Source organism: Columba livia, chromosome 3, assembly GCF_036013475.1.
Source record: "Columba livia isolate bColLiv1 breed racing homer chromosome 3, bColLiv1.pat.W.v2, whole genome shotgun sequence".
Classification (NCBI taxonomy): Eukaryota; Metazoa; Chordata; class Aves; order Columbiformes; family Columbidae; genus Columba; species Columba livia.
Window position 1 is genome coordinate 39,168,155 of NC_088604.1, and position 24,801 is coordinate 39,192,955.

The 24,801-nt window shown below is 39.9% G+C and overlaps 1 protein-coding gene across 3 annotated transcripts; it reads left to right on the forward strand.

Annotated features, from left to right (window-relative positions):
- Window positions 1-2: 2 nt before the first annotated feature.
- On the forward strand, window positions 3-22,680 carry CASP8AP2 (caspase 8 associated protein 2). 3 transcript variants are annotated; one of them, XM_065059575.1, is made up of 10 exons: window positions 3-322; window positions 1,926-2,001; window positions 2,797-2,877; window positions 5,210-5,310; window positions 6,497-6,571; window positions 7,686-7,801; window positions 8,339-10,857; window positions 13,348-16,309; window positions 18,233-18,332; window positions 19,672-22,680. In XM_065059575.1, exons 2-10 carry the CDS (start codon window positions 1,953-1,955, stop codon window positions 19,726-19,728), a joined length of 6,060 nt encoding a protein of 2,019 aa, XP_064915647.1. In that variant the 5' UTR covers window positions 3-322; window positions 1,926-1,952; the 3' UTR covers window positions 19,729-22,680. The 3 variants fall into 3 exon arrangements, with proteins under 3 accessions (XP_064915647.1, XP_064915645.1, XP_064915646.1); XM_065059573.1 differs by lacking the exon at window positions 3-322 and adding an exon at window positions 662-873; XM_065059574.1 differs by lacking the exon at window positions 3-322 and adding an exon at window positions 667-877.
- Window positions 22,681-24,801: the final 2,121 nt, after the last annotated feature.

A 24,801-nucleotide genomic window follows, 5' to 3' on the forward strand; every position in this document is an offset into this window, starting at 1 on the left:
AGCCAGGGTGGCCGCCCTGGAGCCCTTTAAATCTAAGTCTGGGCTCAGCCAGAGCCCTGACTAGGCGAGCGCGGGCGGTGACTAACCCAAGCAGGCGGCTCAGGCTAGGGAGGAAGACAGCCGGCATGGTGTTAGCATTTCTACATCACCCTCCCCAGCTCACGGTGCCCGGGCCAGCATCTGACACTGTTTCCAGAGAGGTCTGCCCGCGGGCCCGCTGACAGCAGCATCGGGACTTCAGCACCGGTCCTCCTGCCGGAGCTGCCTCACGTCCAGCCACTGCAGCAGCGGCGCACGGCCCTCCGCACACAGCCGATTCCAGGTGAGTGTGTGTGCCACTGCTGCGGCCGTGCCGTTCCACACGGCCCAAGCAGCCTCCTGCGGCCGCTCCTCCCCCGTTTCCACCCGCCACAGCCTTTACCGGAGGGCCCGGCGGCCGCAGCACCGGGCTGCGTGACCAGCCACCTCCAGGCTGGAGCCCCTCGCCCGCCAGGCAGACGAAGGCGGGAGCAGCCCCACTCGTCTCGCCCCACGCTCTGGGGGCAGCGCCGCTTCCCGCGCTTGGGGTCCACCGGCTCGGCCTGGAGCGCGGACCGGGCCGGGGGCGCGCGCCCGGGAAGGGGAGGGGCGATGACGGGATTGGGGGCGGAGTGCGGCCGCCTCGCGCTCCTGGCTTTGGCGCCAACTGCTCCCGGCCGGGGGCGGGTTTTGCCGAGGCCGCGGCCCGGACGTGCCGTGCGTCTGCGGCTGTTGGCTGCCGCGGCCCAGAGTCCCGCCGCCCCGGAGCCCGGCCTTGGGGGGTCGGCGGCTGCAGCTGCCATCTGCGGGGCGTCGCGGGCCGGGGGTTGCGGGCCGCGGCGGGGCGGCTGACCGGTAGGTGAGGGCCGTGTCGACCGGCCGAGTGGGGCCTTCCTCCTCCCGCCTCTGTCGTTCCTTCACCTCCTTCCACCGCGGGGGGGCGAGGGGCGCTCAGCGCCGCCTCGCCCCGCGAGGTGCCGCTCCCCCTCCCCTCTTCCACTCCGCCGCCCGGTTTGGTTCGGCTCGGCCTTGCTCACCCCGGGCTCTCTCGCCGGCCCCTCCGGCGGTTGCGGGGCGCGGATGCCACCCGTGTGAGGGCTGCTGGGGGGCCGGGCCGCGACCGGCGCCTCTCCCGCCCTGACCCCCGAGAGGTCCCGGGCGCTACCGCCGTGACAGGAACTGAGGCGACGGGAGCCCCTTCCCGCCCGTGCAGGGGGGTGAGGCCTGTGGAGCGGGGTAGGGCCGCTGCCGCTCGGCTCCGGCCGGTGCCTCTGCTTGCCCTGGCTCCTTCCCGGGCTCCGGTCCGTGCAGCGGGTGCCTTGGTGTCGCAGGCTGCTACTCCCGCTTCAGAGGTGCTTGTGTGTCGGTGCTACAAGCGTGGGCATTTGTAAAGTCACCCTGCAATAGCTGCTGTGGTGGGTGCTGCATGTCCTGTAGCTGAGCACTGGTACATACCTTGGGAGGCAAATGTTTATTGTCTGCTGCTGCTCGTTATAGGTTTGGTTGGTGGTGTCAGGCAGGGAAAACTTGCTCTTAAATGGTCAGCAGAGATCAGAATTATTAAATCATACTATTTTAACTGGTTAAGATAAACGTTTATATATAAGGTAACCTGTTCACGTTCGTTTTCGTACAGGATTTATAGCATTTTTATTTGATACATGTGAATAAAAGGTACAGCTGAATATCTTCTTCAGAATGCCTATTTATGGGACAGATAATTTCTTACTTTTCTTGTTAAACCTCATTTGTTATCTTGAGTTTTGTTGCTGTAATGTTGGATTTTGTTGAATAGCAAGGGCCACAGGTAGCTCAGGTGTAACTGACTTATTTCAATATGCTTCTGTTTCATGATGTTGTTCTGAAAACATCAATCAATCTGTTGTCTTCTGGCATTTTACTCGTAGATGGGGAAGCCATAGGGAGTTTGTATCATGGCAACAAACGAGGATGGACTGGGACTGTTTGATATCCACTATGGTGGTAAGATGTGTTAGATTACTTTCTGTTTTGCAGTGAAATAAAACAAGCAGTCTTATGAAAAAAAATATGTCCAAAAATAACTTAGAAAGCAAAATGGAAACAGTTAAGGTTGGGACAAATACTTCGACTGTAATTAAACAGCTGTGGCACAGTGTCATTGTAAGTTATATACCATTGGTAAGTTTAGATTTTAAAACCATAACGCTGTACTTTGGATTTCTGATATGTTTTAAGAGGATGCCTGGAACCAATCTCTCCCCTGTGTTTTAAGGTATATAACCTTTGCTGTATCTCCAAAGCGTGTATTCAGATGGTTAGGAGGATTGTTCCTTTGTTTGCTGTTTGTAAGAGCAAATGCACTATCTGGTATAGTACCAGCAATCAAGGTAGCCTAACATTACTTCCAGCTCCACAGTTTAGTTGATCTGATGCATATTTGTGAGATGCCCAGCCTCAGAAGGACTGTGGATATTGATATTTTTCTTCATAGTAATATTTGTTGCAGAACTGAAGAAATTCACATAGAGGAGATCAAAGTGATAAAAGGCATTGGAAGAAGGCATGAAGAGAGACTGAGGAGATTTAGATTCAAACACTTATACAGAACCCATTAGTGTGTGAATAGATGGCAGTACTGTCTTTTACTAGTCTGTGCTGCTACTTTTACTACTCTCTGCTGGTCTAGAATCACAGCTACACTTCTTACTTTATGGAAAAGTTAGAGGTGGGAGCTTACTAAATGTTTACTTTGGTGGTGTTTTGTTTTTTGTTTTTTGTTTTTTTTTTTTTCTTTAGCTGAAGCTTCCCCCTTCAAGGAAGGTGATGAGAGCTCAGTGGATATTTATGATGGGTTGGACAACGGTTTGACAGTTCCTGGTAGGTTGGTTGTATCTTGCTGCTTGGCTTGGACCATTATGGAGTCTCTGTGCTTCTTAGGCTGGTTTCAAATAAAACAACAGTTAGATTTAAGTTTATGGTTACCTGGTAGAATATATGCTTCAGTGAGCTACTTGTTTAAATTCAAGACACATATGTTACACTCTGTATAAATACAGCAGACAATTCTTGAATCTATGAGCTGAATAATTACAGGATAGTTTTTTTATGGTGCTGGCTATTTTAAGAGACTTAGGCATATGAAGGGACACAGAGAAACCTTAGCTACTTGTGCCTTGATATTGGATATCTTAACTTGGAAAAAGCACCTTTATTTTGTGTTTTTTAAATTGCTTCAGGAGCAGAATTAACAGTCAGTGATCACTAAATCCCCAGTGGGAGCTCCAAAACATACTTCGTGTGATACAGTACATTCAGTAGATCCCTTTAACCTTTTGTTACTTTCTCAATAATTTCACATGCTAATTTAAATTAATTTCCTCTTTTAACTCCTTTGAAGGTAAGAAAGAAAAGGACCCAGCACATGTTAGTTTTTAGGAGTCTTAATGTACTTTTTAATTAAATACTGTTCCTAGTATTGAAACAAGTGTTTCTCTTTAAAGGCCACTGAATTTATATGGAAGTATGGTACTATATCCTACAAACATAAACCATCTATACATATTTTCTCACTCTCCATTTTGTGTTTGTTATACCATGTGAGAGTATTTTCTAAGTCTATATTTCACATACTGAGATACATTGTTTAGTAAACGTGAAAGATGCAAGGAGGAATATCTTAAAGCAATGCAAACATTTTGTATAGTTGAGGTTTAATCCCAGCTGGCTAAAAAGCAGCACACAGCCACTTGCTTGCTTCCCACCCCCAGCAGAATGGGGGAGAAAATCGAAAGAGTAAAACTGAGAAAACTCCTGAGTTGAGATAAAGACAGTTTCACAGGTAAAGCAAAAGCTGTACATGCAAACAAAGCCGAACAAGGGATTAATTCACTGCTTTCCATGGGTGGGCGGCTGTAGGAATGCAGGGCTCCGTCATGTGTGACCATCACTCTGTATATCCCTCCCCTCTTCTCACTCTGAATATCCCTCCTGCTCTTCCTCCTCCTTCCCCCAAAGTATATGCTGAGCATGACATCATATGGCATGGAATATCCCTATGGCCAGTTGGGGTCGGCTGTTCTGACCGTGTCCCCTCCCAACATTTGTTCACCTGCAACCTATGCACTGGTGGACTGGAGTGAGGAGCAGAAAAGGCCTTGACTCTGTGTAGGCACTGCTCAGCAGTACCAACAACACCCCTGTGCTATTAACACTGTTTTCAGCACAAATACAAAGCATAGCCCCATGCTAGGTGCTCTGAAGACAATTACCTCTATCCCGGCACAATAGTTTAGTTCTGAGGGATTTTTTTATTTTTTTTAAATTTGAAAAGAAGGTCGGTGCAATTTTTGCTCTATATGGATGTTATTTGCATGTTGTCTTGCATCAAGTTAATAATACTCTTAGCATTATGGTATTGTCTGAAGGACTGAAGCACAGTTTTCATAGCTAACTTCATTTATTTGTCTGCAAATGAATCTGTATTTCAGAGGTGTCATAAGTCAGGTCCTGTCAGTAATGCGTATTTGATTAACAAAAGAATTGGGATGTTTGGGTGTTGGGAAGCTAGGGAGTTTCTGTTTGTGAGGGAAAATAAAACAGCAAAGAACATTTAGTCAACACAAGAAGCACGCTATTCAACCCCATACCGACTCTACAGTAACTCCATTTGATTCTCATCAACAGATGTAGATGTTTGTAGATGTGTAGGTCATTGGCATTTGAGTATTCTCTTTTTTTTTTTTTTTAACTGCAAATGTTTTCAAGGTGAAGTCAGGCCTAAAGCTGAATGAACTGTAGGATGCACACATTTATTCTGTCTTTCTATCATCTACTGGCTCTGGAATTGCAGAACCTCAGATAACTCCTAGGGTGTAGCCTTTCTTTCTTTGTAAATTAGGTAGATTTACTGTGAGCTAGCTCTCCTTTGACTTAAAACAACTTATTAGACAGTCATAAAATGCACCCATCTTTGTTGTTAGGTGTCCTGTATATCTCTCACTTTTTCCTAACACGATGTTTTCAGTTGAACTTCATTGTTACCTTTTATGTCAATGTAAATTGGATCAAGTATTTCCAATAAAACTAACATAGATGTTAACGTTCAGGATAGGAATTTCTCCAGATAAGATAATGTGTTTCCCTCAGTGACACAATGCACACTGGCTAGAAAAATAACTTTTTCTTTAAGTAATTGATTTTCTTTCTACAGACAATTCTGCTCCAAATTCTACACCAGCTGGAAACAGCTTAAATTTGTTTGATGAGATATTAATTGAAGAAGGGACTGCAAAGGAAGCGTCCTACAATGAGGTGTGTATTAATGTGATAAAAATAATCCTGGTATTCTGGAGTTTTTTTTGGTCCGAATTTTCTTGTGTAAAGTGTAAAAAATGTTGTCAATATGCTTGCATCATTGGAAAAATAGGGAGCATTTTAAAATAAGTAAAAACAAGAGTGTGCTTATAAACTGTTGTGTCAGCAAGGTTCTCAGACAAAGTGTATCTGTCAGTCTGTGACGTGTTCTGTTCCCATTTAACATCTTTGGCGTGCGGTTTGTGTATCAGCTGCATTATGGGAAAATGTTAGCATGATTTCTTTCTAGTTAGATATCTGTTCAAACCTCTGATACAAAGCTAGTCTTGACATGTTTCCCAACAAATTTTACCAGACTAAAGCAGATAGGTCATGGATTAATCTTCTGTGTCATTAAATTTTGTCCTTGAGACTGAAGACAACCATGCAGTAGATAATTGCTTCTAGCAAATCAGCAGAACTCTTACTCAGGCAGCACCTATCCTGGTCCATACAACACAGATTAACTAGAGCTTTGGAGTAAAAGGAACAACATTCACAGATACAATGCGCTATAGAAGATGCTGTAGCAAATCCTTCAGGAGTCTACTGAGTGATAAAAATGCCAATTTGAAAGTTTGAAAGCAGTTGACTTCTAACTATGACAATGAGGAAGTTGTCCATTCTTCTGTGAAAGTTTTGTTGCCATCTGCTTTTAAAGAAGGGCTCATGGCAGATATACTTATTTAATTTAGTGATCTCAACAGGAGCATGTCCTTTGCAGTCCGGGTTTGTTTGTAGTAACTTTTTGTTGTGATGGTTTTTCCTTATCTGTTCTGTATTATATAAAAATCTGATAAACAAGTCCCCATCTGTAGGACTCGGAGAACTGCTTGTCAATAATTGTGTCTTTAATTTCACAGTAATATGGTTTCTTTTACTCTCTAGCCTGTTACTGTTGAGCAAGCACAAATAGGTTTCCTCTTATCTAAGTGTTCGTGATGTTTTAGAGGCTAGTATACCTGTTGGAGCATATTGAAGCTTTTTGTTTTAATATGGCTTTAATATGTTACTTTTTGGAAAAAAAGCCAAAACAGAGCTTTGTAATATGCATTACTGTGTGAACTCACTACAAATCTAGAGGAGTAACTTTTCTGTGTAATTAAGTCAACTTCTACATTGTGAATTCTTCTCTCTTTGACAGTTGCAGACAGAATATGGAAAATGTCAGCAGCAAATTAAAGAGTTGATGAAGAAATTTAAGGAAATACAGGCACAGGTAATGTAGTTCAAAGGACAACATTATCAAGATATATGTAGAGCAAACTGAATATTTATTTGAGAGTGAATTTCGCATGCTTTCCAGAATTGATCCATTGCGCAGATGATTTGTAAAGCACCTCTGTAGGTGCTGGGAGCTTGTTCTGCCTCGGGTAGTTGCCGGGACAGCCTACTGACAAAATCAGTAGGTAAATTCATTTGTTACACAGTGCTGCATGCAATAAGACTTCAGTTGCTTAAAAGCTATGTTCTGTCTCCTTAATTAGCAAATAAGCATATCAATAGTTATCAGAAATTTATCCAGGTCACTTGTTTAAAAAATAGGGGTTTTAATGTACTAGGGAAAGTGTTGCAAAGGTACCTGAACTGTCATTAGAACTGGCAGAGGATGTTTGCATTGCTTTGAACATGGTGCCATTTTGATAAAGCTGAACTGCTCTTCAGCTTGGACTAGTATCCCCATGGTGTGCTATTCTATATGGTTAGACTATCTTGGGCAATTCTGCAATATGCTTTGCAATAGTAAACAGCTTCTGCCTTGTGATGCTGCTGCATTGTTTTCTGCAAAAGTTGTCTGCCTTTCTGAGCCAGTTTTGCTCAGCACAATTGTTAAGAGAAGGGGCTAACTCTAGGGTTGACAGATAGGGTTCTAAAACATCATATCTAGAGATGTTAGAATGATAGAGCACGCAAAGTTGGTTTTGATACCTTGAAAGATAAACAATTACCCTCTTAAAGTGCTTAAAAGCTATATTTATGATTTGATGCAGTGACCAGAGGAAGCAGTAGATTGAGTAAAAGAATGAAGCAAAGGCATGGGTTACAATTTTTTAGCTCTATGGTTACTTGGTTTATGGCATATTTCAGTTTCAATAAACTGTGCTTAAAACCTCTAAACTACCAGGAACACAAATGGGAGCATAAATGTGAATGATGTTTAAAAGGAGGAAAAAAAAAAAGCTATTTGGATCTCAGTAATTATGACTTAATTCTGGCTTCACTGAAACAGTTTCTATATGTTCTGAAGTTCACTGTTCTTGTTACATGTTTGGATACTTTAATTCTAATTTTTTCTCTCTCTTGCTCTCTTTTTTTGTGTATATTTAAAACAGAATGTCATTCTACAAAATGAAAACCAAGCTCTCAAAAAGAATATTTCAGCACTTATCAAAACAGCAAGAGTGGAAATTAACCGTAAGGATGAAGAAATCAGTAATCTCCATCAAAGGTACAACTGGATAGTGGAACTGAAAACATGCGTTTTATCTGATCATGTTTATATACTTGTAAGAAACTTTTGTGGGTATTTTAAGTTATACCTATTCTTTTGTTTGGCAGTTTACCAAATAGTAAACTATTTAATTGCTTTTTTTTTTTTTTTTTTTTTTTTTTTTTTTTTTTTTTTTTTAATCACTAATGCTGTAAAGAGCAACTTTTTCCTAGGGAAAGGCTCTTCTTATTGCTAAACAATGAAATGCTATTTTGAATTACTGAAATTGTTTATTAGACACAAAACAGTGTTTTCCCACAGCTCTTGTTTTTTCTTTAGATAAATTTAATTTGAAAAATATGCATATAAATTATATTCTTATGCTGTGTGCTTGTGGAAATTATTAAACTTCTATTTTTTTCCCTTTTTTTTTCAACTTGAAGCTGCAAGAAAGCATGATCAGTTTTCAGAGATGCATGGGTTCATCACAATTAGGCTTTTGTTATTTTTAAATAAATTTTAAAATAACGTAGCTTTTCTTCTTTTTATAAACAGGCTATCGGAATTTCCCAATCATCGAAGTAATTTCACCAGAATGTACCTACCAGGATCAACTAATGGAAGGTGCTCTGAGACGTGTAAAACGAAAGATTCAAGATTCAGGCCTTCTGATTTAGGTGACGGTATAAAGATGGAGCACAGAATGAAAAATGACTGTTCAAAAGATACATACCACAATTACTCATCTCATATGGACAATGGGAAGTCTAGCTCTGAAAAAAGAAGCACTCCAAGTTTACTGAGACACCCTCCCGAAGAGCCCTGCAGCGATGGAACTCATGCATGTCTACCAAACTATGACCATAGTTCCAACAAGGACAACAGAAAGGAAAGAAAAGAAATTAAAAGTGATGAACAGTATAGCAGGGGAAATGTCAACAAATACAGGAGAGACGTACATCAGGGCACGGGAAATGATGACAGTGAAGAGGGGAATTCAGATCCTCAGCAGAAGCTGAAGACCCTTTCGGAGAAGGCTAGTAAAAATGAGTTGCAACAAAAAAATCAGAGCGTAAAACTCAAATGCAGTCCAAGTGCAGAAAGAAGACTAGAAAGGGGCGTTTCTTCCTGGGAGAAACAAGCTACTGGTAAAGACAGATTGCAAACAAGAGACGAATTGCGTGCTGATGAGAGATCACAAAATGGATTTAAAAAAGACGTTAAAACACATGATAAAGATGAAAAAAATGTTGGCCAAAAAAGTAGACCAAATGAAAAGCTACAAGAGCAACCAAGGAAATCTGGTAGAGGGAGTAGTCCACACTCAAAGAATGAACATTCAAAGAGTCTTCATGAATCACGTAAATGTCGCCTGGAAGAGTCTAGAAAAGGAAAAGACATGGACTACAGGAGAGACAGGGGAACAAATGATCATACTTCTCGAGAAGGAAAGACTTCACCTTCTGATTCCAACAGCAGAGAGCATAAATACGCACGCTTGAAGGAAAATAGTAGATACGAATGGGAAACAGCACATTCCAAATTGGAAAGACACAGAACTGAAGAAAAAAGGAAAAGAGAGAGAGAGAATCGGGATGAAAATAGACATTTTAGAAATGAAAGAAAAGTTGCAAAAGACATTTCTCACCAATCTGCAAAAGAATCCAAGAAAGGTACAGATGTTACAAAAAGTCAGAGAAACAAGTTCTATAAGCTAGAAGAAACATGCGGAGTAGCAGATAACGTAAAAGACAGTAAAGTTTCCAAAACTAAAGATGATCACACTGGGACAAAAAGCAAAGACTTAAAACTTAGCTTTATGGAAAAGCTAAATTTAACTCTTTCTCCTGCTAAGAAACAATGTCGATCTCCACCGGATGGACTTAAAACACCTTCCCAAAAGGCCACTGATGAGGGAAGTGCAGAGCTCACGCTGCAGGCAGAGCTGTTCAGTCCTGCCCACCCTGTTAAGTGTGGTCCTACAGAGCAAACTAGTTCTACACTACAAGTTCTGGACAGCACAGCTCAAAGTGATCTGGAACCAGCACTTCCTGTTTCTGTCAGTTCTGAAAATGAAGCCTTGGAAGCAGCAGCACCAGCAGATCCAGCAGAGTCTGAAGTGTTGCCAGCAGTGGTAACTGATGAACTGAGCTCAGAAACCTTACCAGAAAGAGAACTGGGTGAGGTAGACCCCCAAGCCTTGCCAGAAGCAGCAGAGGTGTTGGTTCCGGATGAGATGCAGGCTGAAGCATCATCAGAAGCAGCAGAAGCTTGTGATCTGGTGGAATCAGAAGCCTCAGCAGCAGCAGTGACAGATCCGAATCATCCTGAATCTTTTTTGCCCCTGCAGGTGGCAGGGAGTGCGTCAGAGTGTGAAAACTTGCCTGTGACAGAGGGTGTGATGCAGGATGATAACGTAGCAGTAGCAGAAACGGCACTATCTGAACCTGCTGGTGAAAGTATGGAAGCCCTTCCAGAGTCAGCAGCAGAAAAGAAAGAGGAAGATCAGATGTGGCTAGCTGCTGACCAACTGCTAGAAAGCTCAGCAGACCAATGCGGCTCTCAAAGCCTTGTCTTAGATGTCTCAGAAGCCAAAAGTTCTGGTGACCTGAATTCCTGTGATGTCGCAGATGATATTTGTGAAACAAAACCAGACTCTTTAATGGAAGTAGAGAAGGATGATGATCACGTGGCTGCAGAAAATCTTGAGTGTCCCACTGAGGAAAAGAGTATATGTGAAATCAATATGCATGCGTCTGAGTCACCTGACAGAACTATGTTAACTGATAAGGATGAACCATTAGTTGACCAGAATGCCTGTGATCTGGAGCCAGACCTAACTGAAATCAGTACTGCAGCATCTTCTCTTAGTGCTGAGACGTATCCTGGAACTAAGGACAGGGAAAGTAACCCTGTTCCTGTTGATGATGACAGCTCAATACTGAGCATTGATCTCAATCACCTGAGGTATATTCCAAAGGCGATCAGTCCACTGAACAGTCCAATGCGCCCTTTGGCTAAAGCACTTAAGATGGAAAGTCCCTGCAAAGGTCTTGTGAAGAGTTATAACAAAGGTATTTGTATATGTATATTCTAATTTATTTTCTACATAAAGGCTTAGAAGACCCATTAATGGAAAGCAGAAATGACTTCTTATAACTGCTTTCTCAAAAATATAATTTCTTCCTTCTTCAGCTGTATAAGTCTCAGTGGCCTTTTTTGTTTGTGGTGGAACCATTTAACAGTGCAGCCATAATTATAGCCATTTGAACATTAGTGCTATAAAAATTGGAGTTGGTCACTACTGACAGATGAGTGGTTGAAATAAGAGTTAGTGTACTAACTTCTAAAAAAATGCATAGAAGTTTCTTAATTACAGTTAGTTCTGAGGAGATCTCATTAGGTTTTTCTCTGACATTGTAGAGGCAAAAGTTACTTAGGATCGTATTATTTCAAGTATTTATTTGTGAGAAAGCTGGAGAGAGTGAGACTTAATTTCTAGGAATGTCAGCTAAGGGAAGGCTATGCTCTCCATCTGAATCAGTTTCAACTGTGAGTTTTTATATATATTTTATAACTGTGAGTCAGTCAGTAAGGAAAAAATAGAACAAATAGAATATTAGGATTTAGCATTGATGAAGAGCTGCCTCCTAAATATTATGTCAGGAAGATAAAATATGATGACAGCACTCACAAGAAGAGAAAATGAGTGACCCAAAATTTAAATCTTTTACTTGTGCAAGTTTAACTCTTCCTGTGATGTCCTGCTGCAACTAATAAAAAGTTTTCTTGGAAGTTTAGAGTTCCTACTAGAAGAGGAATGGTAGAGTGGCATTTAAATCCTTTTTCTTACGTTTTGGAGCATAATCCTTATGTCTTTTCACAAATCTTAGTCTGGAATTCTGTCTCTTGTGCTTGAGACACCTACTCTTTTAACTGTGAATTCCTTTAGCAGTTTATATTTCATTCCTGCAGTAGTTGATATTCTTTGAAATATCTGTGGGGCCACAAGAGCTTTGGGATCAGAATAGATGAACATCAAAGTAGTCTTCTGATTTTACAGTGTTTCACTCAGTTACTTATGAGTGAAATCCATCCTGTCCAGAACTTGCTGCTAAATTACAAAGCAGTGATTTTTCAGCTCTGAAATTACATGCCTCGTTGTCTTTGTGATCTGACTGATGATATGTGTGTCAAATGTTCTGCATTTGTTAAACTGACAGGAGGCTGTGGTTTCTCTTGGCCTTGAAATTCAGTGCTCACCTTTCTGTTTTTCTGCAGGACAGAGATACATATATTAACACTATATTTTGACCACTTTCATTTTATTATTTGGTTTGTGAAAATATTGATTATTTTGAGAAGCTATTGATCCTTATAAAACTGCAATAGAGGCAGAGGTGGAAGATGTTTTTGCTCCTGTAGAATTTTGCTCCTGTGTAAAGTAAACATTTTCAAATGTTACTTTAAAGTGTTAGTCACACATTCATTTTTTATAGACATCAGTTTAGATACGATCTTTTATGTTTTTAGTGGTCATTAAGCAGTGTAATCTATGTGTGATTGAACACATGAGTGTTTTATTAACTAGAGCACCCAGCAAGCGTAAAATCTTGTTAATCAATACACATGCACTTCAGTGGAATTTTTATACTACGGAAATGAGCTTGCCTTTTCATCTTTTGTGACATGCTGCTTTGTAGCTAACTGTAGTTGCTTATTTTTCTTAACAAAACATCATTTGGTCTGAATTTTAAATAATGATTAAATATGTATTTAATGATATCTCAAAAATATAAAACATTTAATCCATTTATTTGTGAGACAGAGTAAAGTATGCTACCTTCAGCAGAGCTTTAGCCTTCCTCTCACATATCTCATTTCTGTCATTCAGGAACCTGAACTGGAGGCTTTCTCCAAAATTTCTAAGGAAAAAGCTTTCTGTGCTGTTGTGCTTAGTTACAGTGCTGGTAATCTTCAATGCATCAAAAACTGGGATAGAAGTTTTATCATAGATGTGGTGCCTAGTACTCTTTTTTTGTTTAATAAGTCCATTTACTGAAAGACTCAAATAACATTTTCTCTGGAAAAGATGGTTGAATGAAAACATTACTAATAGATCATTTGTTCTTATTTTGTTTTTGCTATGAAAATGTTAAAAGCCACCTATGGTATGTAAATGTTAGTTCATAATGATGTTAGAGTTAAAATTTAGCTTGTGCAGCCTTCAGAAAACTTCTTGAAGTAAATGGAGAGAAGTTCAAAACTGATGGAAACTGCTAGATTTTTCTGTTTTCAAATGATGTATTTGTGAGACAGATCACATGGTTTTGGTGAAATGTTGAGGTCTTATTTGCCCTTTGAAGCTCAGAAAAATCCCTTCAACTAGCAGCTCCTGGAGCAAACCACCCAAACTTGTTATAGCTCCTGAGTTTTCATGGGCGATTTCACACAAACAGTTCTGAACTATCACTTTACAGAAGAGAATCTTCCAAGTTTTTCTGAAAGTGTCTGTTTATAATTAAATTCTTTTTGGTGATTAGCAATCTGTTTTCTTTTTACAGATTTAATTCCTGAAAGTACGGTTGTTGTCTGTCCCTCGAAGAATTTGTCCAAGGAGGTAAACAAAGAAAATCAAAAGCCGGTTAGCATGTCTGATGAACACTTAGAGATGGAGTCCCAGCTAAGCATCTCTTCAGATGAAATAGAGGAAGGAGAAATCATAAGTAGCGATGAAGATGAAGAAAAACCTAAACCAGAAAGATGCTCTGAAAATACAAAGAATTCAAGACCAAAAGCTTCTCCTGAGACACGAAATTTGACCAGCAGTCCGCAGAATCAAAAGAGCAAAACTGTGCATTGCAGTGAAGATAATGGAAAATTTGTTTCTGTCAAAGTAAGTACAAAGAAGAACAGAGAGAGGCATAAAAATCAGACTTGCAGGTCTTCAAAGGATATGAAGAAAAATAAAACTGTGAGCCTTGCTTCTCTTGAAAAAATCGTTCATGTTATTGTTGAACCTTCAAATATACAAGAAATCATGCAGATGCTCAGAGCTATACGAAAACAGATGAGGAAAAATTATATGAAGTTCAAGGTACAATTCCCAGTTCAGCATTTTCACAGAATTATAGAATCTGGTATCATAAATTTTACATCATTAATAAAATACTTGAACTTTTCCAAGATGTCTACATTAGGTGAGAAATTAAAATTGAATATCTGTGATATTATAGAGTCCAAACTTAAGCAAGTTAAAAAGAATGCAATAGTTGACCGTCTTTTTGAACAACAAGTATCAGATATGAAAAAACAGTTATGGAAATTCGTAGATGAACAGCTTGATTATGTATTTGAAAAGATAAGGAGAATTACAATAAAACTATGTGATGTAGTAAATGTGGGAAATGAAAGTGAGGAGGGCAAGTTTGAAAGAGCAGGAAAGCAAAAGCACAAGATCAATCATAAAAATGATGTGCAACGATCTAGAAAAAAGTCTCTGAAGGACAGATCTCAAAAGCCTGAAGAATATATCCTTTCGAAGCAAATTGTGGATTGTCAGCAACCTAAGTGTCACCATGAAAAAAGTAAAACAGATGCACCAAAAACTGCCTTCACAAAATGTCTAAACTCCATTGATAACACAAGGAATTCCCAAACTAAAGTGCACCTCTGTAAAGAGAATAATTTGCAAGGCACTCTCACTCCATTGAAGGGCAGAAAATACGAAAAGGAAGGATTCCAGCTATCCAGAGATGCTAACAAGTCTGATCTAAGTTATGAGCTTCTCACAGAACAGCAAGCGTCCAGTCTTACATTTAATCTTGTAAGTGATGCTCAAATGGGTGAAATTTTCAAAAGCTTGTTGCAAGGTTCTGATCTTTTGGAAAAAAACAGTGGCAATATTGACAGAAATGAGTGGGAATTCAGGACTCCAGAAAAACAAGTTTTAGACAGTCATAAAGGCAGAGGTAATGCTGCTGGATTACTGCAAGAGATTGCTCCAAAGGAGGCTTCCGTGGACTCTCGACCAGCCGAAGATATTAACTGGCCTGTTGTTTCACCTGTAAGAGCTCCTTCTCTAGTATCTCAGCTTCAGATGTCTGTTGATCCAGATGTACTAGATGAAAGCTGCATGTTTGAGGTTGCTACCAATGCAGCTTTATGCAAAGAGGATGAATGCAATTTACAAAAGAGTAAATCATTTGTTTCTTCTGTCCTCCTTGAAGATTTGGCTGTCTCATTAACTATTCCATCACCTTTGAAATCAGATGCTCACCTCAGCTTCCTAAAACCTGAGAATAATTCTAGCTCAACACCGGAGGGTGTTCTCAGTGCACATTACAGCGAAGACGCTCTTCTTGAAGAGGAGGATGCCACTGAACAAGACATTCATTTGGCTTTAGAATCTGATAACTCCAGCAGTAAATCAAGTTGTTCTTCATCGTGGACAGGTCGGCCTGTTGCTCCCGGATTTCAGTGTCGCCCCAGCCTACCAATGCAAGCAGTGATCATGGAAAAATCCAACGATCATTTTATTGTAAAGATCAGGCGTGCGGTGCCATCTGCCTCAATGATATCTGATCAGGTGGCTTTAGTGAAGGAGGTGCAGGCATCCTCAGCCAAGATTGAAAAAGAAGAAACGAGAAGTGAGGAAAAAGAAAGGGATGGTCAGACTGTCACAGCAGCCACTGTGCAAGAAACTGTCAAACTAGATCTGGTTAAGACAGATCAGTTGCATCATGTCAGCACTGGACAAGAACAAAATCGTGCCTTACCTCAACCTCTAAAGGAGTTGCATAATAGTATTGGGAAGGAAGGAACTGCTGGGTTGCATGGACACTGTAGAAAACCTTCAAGCATGGAGAGCCATGACGCTGAAAACCTAGATGAAGGCTCTGAGCAATCTCAGGCACAGAAATTGAAAGTATCTGAAAACATAAATGAAATAGGTATTAGATCTCAAGCTGCTTTTCCTGCTGTTTGCAGTATAGACTCATACGTAGACTCAACAGGTGATGTCATTACTGAAACTTCATGTCATGTAGTGGAATCCACTACAGATAACAGAACTCAGGAAACTTCTACGGGAAACTCAGAAATCAACGATGAAAAGGAAGAACTAGAAGAGTGCTCTGATGCATTTATAAACTTAACAGAAGAGCTTTCCAATGAAACTGCAGTGGGTGAATGTAACCTTGAAATAAAATCCACTTCAAATACTGGTGTAGGATACCAGATAAGTACAGGTGATAAAACTAGTAAAAAAAGGAAAAAGGAGGCTGTTGAAGAGAATTACAACTCAAAAAGGCAACGAAAAGAAACTGAATCAGGAGGTGAAGGGAGCAATGCAAGCGATGCAAAGTCTGAAGAGGTAAATTCAGCACCCGAACAATGTTCCATTAAGAAGAATGAGTTGCAGCAGAACAAAGACTCTTCTCCCGTGGCTTCATCTGCATCATCACCTAGTCTGTATGCCAAAAACATCATTAAAAAGAAGGGAGAAGTAGTAGTTTCCTGGACGAGGTAATTTCTGATTTGATCTGTTTGATTGTTTTAGCTTCTTTTAAACCACAGGTGTCAAACTCATTTTCACCAGGAAAACTCACCTAGTAATAGTTACATTTATACAGTCCTAAAATTGCATTCAACCCTTTAAAGGCAACTGTGAGGCTGATATGATCACCAGTGAAAATTAGTTTGATGCCCCTGTTTTAAACCACGTGAAATACTATGCGAAGGAAAGGATATTTAACTGATGGCTGAAGTTATTTGGTATCTCTACATCGTTCTGTAAATAGTGGAGTGGGAGCCTCCTTCTGTTTGTACAAGATGGCTTTATGGAATTGATACCTTCTCTTAAGCACCACTGAAAGGCGCCAAAATCTTATTTTATCCTTTTTTCTAGAACAGTTGTCCAGAGGAAGCAAAATTAAGAGAGAAATTGATTTCATGTAATCCTGCTCACAGCCTTTGGAAAAGAATAATTTTTAGTAATTTCTTAGTAAGTTGAATCACATTTGCCTTAAAGAAGGTGTCTTCCATACGTTGTAACTAATTCCATCACTTACCCAGATCTCCCAAACCAAGAGTACTTTTTGCTTTTGTTCTTAAAGCTTTAACGGTGAGGTGACAAGACTGCACAATATTGCCATGCTTGGTAGGGGATGGAGGTCTTTGGTGTTCCTACAAGGCCTGGAAGTGTTGGTGACTGGGTAAAGAAGAGCAGCTAAAGATTTCCCCCACAGAGAGAAGGCATGAGAGCAAACCCTTTTCTGGTTTGGGTTCTATGCTGCTCAATCTGCAGAAATGTACTAGTCAACCATTCAGCCCATATGTTCCAGTTGGTAGGATGGGGGTGACAAATTAGGTGACTGCATGTATTGAAGATAACACGCAAAGTTACTGTGGTGCCTTCTTGTCCTTAAGGAACTATAGTTAGTAGGTTTTGCTGCTCTTGCTACAATGAACACTTTATAAGGGGCTCCTAACATTTTTACAACAGACTTTTCTGAACTGTAAGTACAGATATAAAGTAAGTTTCTAGGTAGCATTTTAAAAGAAAACCAGCTACTTCATGGATAAAAGACTGTGCAAGCTAATACAATTTTTAATGTGCAAACCAGTGAGGTAGGAAGAGTTTACTACAGTTTTCTGTATGAATCTCACTAGTTTTTTTGTGTTACAGTCTTTATCCATCTTTGAACTATGCCAGAAAAAAAAATAATAGTTTATTTAAAAAAAATGGTGATTACATTTTTATTTGACATGGAGGAAATTAAATAGAATTTATTGGAATGTGGCAAGTTTCAAGCAAAGATGCGTAATAGCTACTGTATGATGACTGTGTCTACATATATTTTACATACATTTAAATTCATTAGTGAGACAAAGAGCAAATGGGTGGCACACCTAAAAGTAGACTCCTGGTCCTTTAATCTCATGTGAATGGTGGACGTGCTCGGCATACATTTGTTATATTAAGCTACTTACAGGAGTGGCTTAATTACACCTTACACCTCTCTGTTTCATCTTTGAACATGAGTGGGCCTTAGGTGAAAACTACCACCTGGCCATGCAACCTGAGGCAAGTCCACCTAGAGCTACTGCACATTGTTGAATTTATGAGTTGTTTTCAATTCCAGTTCAAATGTCTGCTTTAGAAGCTTAAAACTCTTTTTGATTACTTTGGTTTTGGGCTAACTCTATTGTAGTAATCCTGCCCTTCCTACCAGTGCAGTGTAATCTCTGCTGCCACTTGTTTATACTGACTCTGTTACTCTGTGCTGGTAGAGGGGAGGATCCTCCATGAGTTCTTCACTGCTGTTTGAACTCATGTTCCATAGTTTGGAAATACTGAGTATTTTATATATGCCTGGATATATATATTTGTTTGTGTGCATGTGCATATATATGTATTAATATTTTTAAAATAAATTTTTGCTATAGAAACGATGACCGAGAAATTTTACTGGAATGTCAGAGAAAAGGACCATCAAGCAAAACCTTTGTTTCCTTAGCCACTAGACTGAAAAAAAGCCCAAATCAGGTAGGTGCTATCATTCTTGTATTTGATAACAGCTATGTTGTTACATTTAAGATTGCGGTTGAACAAAAACCTTCAGGGGTCTTCTGCCAATTTCGAGTTGTTTTTTTCCTGTCTTTTTTTGGGGTGTTCTTGAAAAATAATCTTAGCTTCTCCCAGTTGTTACTTTTTAAAAATATATATTGTAGGGATATTATGGTCCAAGGATTTTTCCATACCTGTTTAATTGGTACCTTGAACATCCTGTGCCCAGTCATAAGCCAGGGACAACAGGATTGTTTGTATTGTTGAATCAGCACTTAGATAAAGAAAGGTAATTTGGAGAGGCCCAAAGCCTTTGCACACATCTAATAAATTATAAAATGATAAAAATTAGAGGTTGGAGAAAAATATCAGGATTTTGCAGAAAGTACGTTTTTCTTGAAGATTTTTCTTTCACTGTTTGATTAAGAATCTTCAAAAGACACAGATGTCAAATTGGTGTAGAGTATATCCAGAGGTTTGCATATAACTTTGTACTTGTCTTGAATTGCTATCTTTATCCTACAAATTTAAAAAGGGAGAAACACCTATTTGACTAAGTAAGGAAATCCTGCGTGCTTGGGATTTGGCTTTTAGGATGTTGTATTTGCGGTTGCAGAGTCTTTGCAGGGTTTAGAGGCTGTTGGGGAGGATGGTTGGATAAAACAGTGTTATCTCTGTGTTTATGCCACTCTTCCCAGTTGGCTATTTGGTGGATATGCTATAGCAATATGCTATAGCAATAAGAAGTACTAGCTTGCAATTGGATGAGGTCACTATGTAAGCTGTAGCTATGCTCAACAAAAAGGTGTTTGACTCTCATCTACAGACCAGTTTTGTAAAATCCCTAGTAGGCAAATTACTCCATGATGAGCCATAAATACCTCAAGCAACAGTTGTACAAGAGGGTAGAAAATAACCAATAAATTGTGCTTTCTGAGGAGTACAAAACAAGCTTTTGTCATTACATTTGAATCTTTTAGTTATGCCTGGCAAAATTCAGGTCTAATTGACTTTGAAGCCTTAATTTTTTCCTTCCTTTTTGTGAGGGTAACTTGTGACAAGGTGTTAAACCAGTAGTCGGCTCTAGGTCTCCATAGTTAACCTGGAGGCTATTTCATATGTCAAAAGTATAGGAAGAATTCCTTCATCAAATTAACCTGTTAGTGGTGCTCTTAAAACTCTCCTTCTAAAATTTGTTGGAAGCAAATAAAAAACAAAATAATGGTCTTCAAAAAAAAAATGCTGTCAGATCAGTCTGTCCTGGTAAGTGTGGAAATCCGGGACCTCAATGATATGTCTTTTTTTTGTCCTCCCTTAGGTTTCAGAAAGATTCAAGCAGTTAATGAAGCTGTTCAAGAAATCCAAGTGCAAGTGAACTTACCATCAAGTTGCTTCATGGTGACAGGGTTTAGCTATTAGCAGCAATGATGGGCCACAACCACTGCATTCACATGATGGGATTAGTGGGACGTTTTCAAGTCAGAATACCAAATTGGGTAAATCTGATGCACTGCTAATTATTTGCTTCGGTGCTTCCTCTGAAGTGCTTTATCAGAATAACACAGAGGCAACTTTACAAACAAACTGGCTGGGAAAGAACAGGCCTGTACAACCAGAGCAGTGTCATTTCAAAGGAGTGACATCTTCTGTTGGTTAAATGTGTTCTATAAGCAAAGATAAGGGCATGCAGTCAAGTGAAGATGGTGGGTCTTGCTTAATTTGTTAGAAATATTGTGTATGGTGATGTTGAGCTATAATTTTAAAAAGTAAGGGTGCCTTGGAATCCACTTGGTAGATAACCCTGGAAAATGACAGGTACGTTATCTTGGTTACCTTGAAACGTATTTTAAGAAGTTGGGCCTTCTTCTTTTAAACTGAGGCAGGGCAACAATAGCATTGGTTCCAAAAGCTGCTTGCCTGGTAATTGGGTTCTACCAGTGGGGAATAGGTGGTTCTTGCTGCTTTGTCAGTTGCTCATAGTGGGTTTCAAGAAGAGAATCTGGCATCGAGTGTAGGGTTTGTCTTCAACTTTAAGCACATTATCTAATGACTCCAGTATTCAGCAGAGATGAGTGAATTTCTCTTTGAGTGCACCCATCTGTCATCATTGTCAGTGAAGAAAATCTAAGCCAGTTGTCTAGTCTAGACTCCTAACTTGCCAGTTTTTGAAGTCAAATAAAGTGAGTCCCAGCCTCTGTGAGAGGGCGAAGCCAGTCATTAATGCAGTGAGCAGTTTTTCAGTTTCTTTTAAATTGTGAAATGCTGTAATGAGTATTCATTTACGAAGAACTGTCTTGTAGTTAAAAACATTTTGCAGTTCTGACTTAGTGTTGAATTTTGACTAGTTGGAGTTTTCTTTTTCCGTGAAAAATGTGTTGAGGTTTTTTTTTTTCTTTTTTTCTTCAGAAAAGGCTAATGTTTTCTTGTTCCAAATTACATCTGGCAAAGGTGTAATATTTGATTTAGGTCTTCAACATCATGAACGTTCTGTTTTGTTAAAAAAAAAATTACAAGTGATTTTTCTTTTTAAAATTAATTTAGAATAAGACCTGAACAGTTTTATAAAATGTGACTTTATACTTATTAACAGGAGAAAAACTTTTCTGTAAAAGCAAGCAGTTTCAAAAGCTTGTCAACTTGGCATGTTTTGACAGCAATTGTATCTATCTTTACAAATTGTTTAGTACATTAGAAATTCATTGTGTTCTATTTTAAAGAACTCCTACGACTGCTTCCAGTTTTACGAGTACATACTAAGTGTGTACGTATATGTATATATACACACACACCTCATATATATTGCTGTTTTATCGCAGATTTCTAAAAAGCTGTTTTGTTTTGTTTTTTTTTTTTTCCCCCTAAGAAACATTTGTGGAAGTTGCACAGGTTTTGTTGCTATGAATTCACTGATGTTTGAGGTTTTATTCTTTGTTGAGGATTGGAATGGCTGTAGTCTTTTTTCAGTTAGAACAGCTGCTGATTTTACTTCTTTTAGTTGAGTCCCACCTAAGTGCATTGCCTTTCAACTTGAATTAAGTTGGCTTTTTTCCTAATCCAATGACTCCTTCAGTTTTAACATAATGGTTTTTTACTCCCTCTCCAAGTAATGGGACAAACTTCTCAGTCTAAGAAACCATCAGATAATTTGTCAGTGACGTTGCCACTGACACCTTTGGAGTATCATAAGCGTGACCTATGGAATGGATTGTCACACTGCCAGACAGATCATCATCATCATTTTAAGCAGTGCTCGGGAAACTGTTAGAAGGAATGACCTAAGTAGGTGGTGATGTCAGTTCTGGCAGTCTTCTGTCTTATGTGCTGGCCTCTCAGGCCTTTGCTTGTGATGATCAAGTGTCGTCTTCCCTGCTACGCCGGCAGGGCCCAGCGATGGCAGTACCTACCCATTGGCGTACCTACCCATTGGCGTACCTACCCATGCTTGTTCTTAACAAACATTTGTGACAATTGTTTGCGTATTGGAGATTAACATCTAACTGAATCTGTTCTCAGAGTAAACAGTTTGCAGAATAGTATTGATGTTTGTAGGAAATCACTTTACTAAGAGGAGTGTGCTTTTAACCATACCCTTAGAGATCAGAATGTGCGCAGTACTGAAGACACTGAGGGAAGTAGCTTCTCTCCACTTAAGTTCTTCCTCTCTGTCTCGAAACAGCAGGCAGTATTTTATTACAAAGTTGTTTATTCCCTGTCTGTGTTTATGTACTTTCTTATCTGTACAGGTGATGGGTTTGACTGTTTTGCTTCTGACTTGGATTTCTTTTTTTGTAAATTATGAAACTTTTTAACGTTCTGTCTATTGTAAGTATTTGTACAGGTTCCTACATGGTCATGTAAAATATCCGACGTGTGTATATATATATATATATATAAATATAAATCTATGTATAAAAATAGAGAGCTTTGTTTTGGCCAAAGATGATTTTTTTAACTATATAAAACTCCAGGTTTATTTTGTATAAACTGAATAGTTTACTTACTGTAAGAGTAATGCAAAAAAATAAAACTGTAAAATTCACACACAGACGTTCTTGTTGAACAAAGGTTGGCTTGGAGTAGTTTTGTACCGTTGTTTGTAATTTATTTCTCCAACAAGAATTTTGATACATATATGCAAAATGTACTGTATGTAAATCTGCAGTCTTAAATTTGTGAAATCTCAGGTAAATGAAAACGTTTTCTACAACTGTTGGCTAATGGCTTGACAACTGCATATGCTGTGAAGCAGCATTAAAAATGACTTCTGTTAGTTTGTATAAATCAGTAGCTATGTTGATGTTCTGGCCAATAAACATGGAAGTAACCAGCTGCTGCTCTGATTACTGCTCCAAATACATAATGCTTATTTCTTAGTGGATGTGACTGGATCAGGAATTGGACAGTTTCACAAACCTTTAAGCCATTTATGAATTATAATCTACAACTTTCTTTTTTTTTTTTTTCTAGAAACATTGGGTTAGGGTTGAGTGGAACATTACAAAGGAGAAAGAGCTTTTTGTATCCAAGGTTTTGATTGGAGAGGTGTAGCTGGCAGCCCTTTGAGAGTCTTAGTCCAATTTGGTACCAAAGAATAGGTCTGCTTCTATCCAACATGCATATTTGAAGTTGGAATTCAGGGAACGGGATTTGTGGAGATGTGCATAATAGTGAAATCATAGAGCACTGGGTATTGAATTTTGAGGGATTCTCTCTAAGGCATAGGCTGTTGCCAGCTGACTGGACTAAGGGCATTTCTCTTAGATGTCTGTCTAGCAACCCATAGTTTTTTCTATTAAGTTATCTAGTTATCTTCACTCTAAAACCAGCTGCAGAATAATCTTCAACAATTTGCCTTCATGAAGGGAGACAGCAGTAATAAAGCATGCCAAGAAAGACATTTAAGGATTTCTTAGGAGAATTTATGAAATCAATCAAGAGGCATTTCAGGAGCAAAACCGGCTTTAACAGGAAAGATGGATAAAGTTTCAGTGGTAGCTGGCACATCCTCTCCCACCAGAGGCTGAAAGTGCTGTTGTGCTGTGCTACCAAAAGCAAAGCCATCTGAGTCACAAGAGATAATATGGGGAATAAAATATATAGATAATTACTTTAACAGTAAGGGAGTTGTGCAGCTCTTGTTAAACTAAAGAGGCCCAATATTTGAATCTGCAAACTGGAACAGAATTGTCCATGTTATTAAATTAATTGGTGTGGTCTTTGGTAATTAGCCCAGTCCAAAGCTGTGCAGCTCTCCTGGACACGGTTCAGACAGCAGTGTGGAGCAGGCGCAGGTCTCAGGAGGCAGTTTGGATGTGGCACCCGAGGGTACAGCTGTGCCAGTGCTGAAGGCTGCAGAGATGTCCCTGACCTGTTTTATTCCATATTGTCAAGGTGCCTTCATCTTCCTGCACAGGGTTACTTGCCCCAGAAGGAGCAAGTCTACTACCAGTAATGTTTTTCTGCAGTAAAATGGAAATGTCGGCATCTTCAAGTGAGGTGCCTTTTTTTTTTTAATAAACCGAGGGGTTTCTGGCCAGTCAGGTTACACTGTACATGGAGTGGTTTTGGCAAAATTCTGCAGTGTTATCTTGGCATTTCAGTTTGCCTATACCTGCATGGCTTCAGCTGCAGCCTGTTGGCCGACTCACAGTTCCACATCCATCAGGCTCGAAGTTTTATGGTGGGTTTGGTGACACAACAGAAAGCATGTGCTCTTTGAAGTGGTTTTGACCATGTAATGTTAGCTGTTTTGAATGTCAGAATAGTAATATATTAGTACAAGGAAATGCTACTGTCTGTGCTGTAAGAAGGTTGCAATTATTCCCACGTATATCCTTTTCTGCTTTTCAAATCTGTGGATCCCTGACAAGAATATCAAAAGCTGCAGGCTTATAAAAAACTGTATTTGGACCTAATATTTAGAGAACTTGTTTTGTAATAGCTGCCACTTACAATTCAGGTACTGTCACAGGCAAGACCCCATACTGGATGTGGATGCTGGGTGAGAGCTTTTATCCTACTTGGTTGCCTCCAGCTCCTGCCCCAGCACTGTGGTCCCTGGGTCTCTGCTTCCCAGGAGGGAGGTTGCTTCTGCTCCAGGAAGGTCAGACATGGGGTTGTGCCGGTTCCTGCTCTGTTGTTGCTCACCATTGCCCACCTCGGGTGTCACAGGCCAAGGGCCCATCTCTGATCTCCAGGATATTCCCTGCACCCCCTGCAACACACCCACCCGCACATCTCCCCCATGCACACACACATGCTGTAAGCTGACTTCACCTATGGCAGGTGCTTACAGCAAGGAAGTGTCCTCAGACGCCACAGGTTCTTGCTCATCTCCAAATGGAAAGGACTACACTGCTCTCCTGTTCTTCATCCTGATTCCTCCCACCACCCCTGTGCCCTGGCCCGGCATCCCTTCCACGTACAATTAATCATATGGTCCATTAAT

Excerpts from the sequence above, each read along its gene's own strand:
- CASP8AP2 (XM_065059575.1), top strand. The coding sequence starts at position 1,953 with ATGGCAACAAACGAGGATGGACTGGGACTGTTTGATATCCACTATGGT. Across the intron at positions 5,311-6,496 it reads AGGAAGCGTCCTACAATGAG|TTGCAGACAGAATATGGAAA; the intron begins GTGTGTATTAAT and ends TCTCTTTGACAG. Across the intron at positions 18,333-19,671 it reads TGAAAAAAAGCCCAAATCAG|GTTTCAGAAAGATTCAAGCA; the intron begins GTAGGTGCTATC and ends GTCCTCCCTTAG.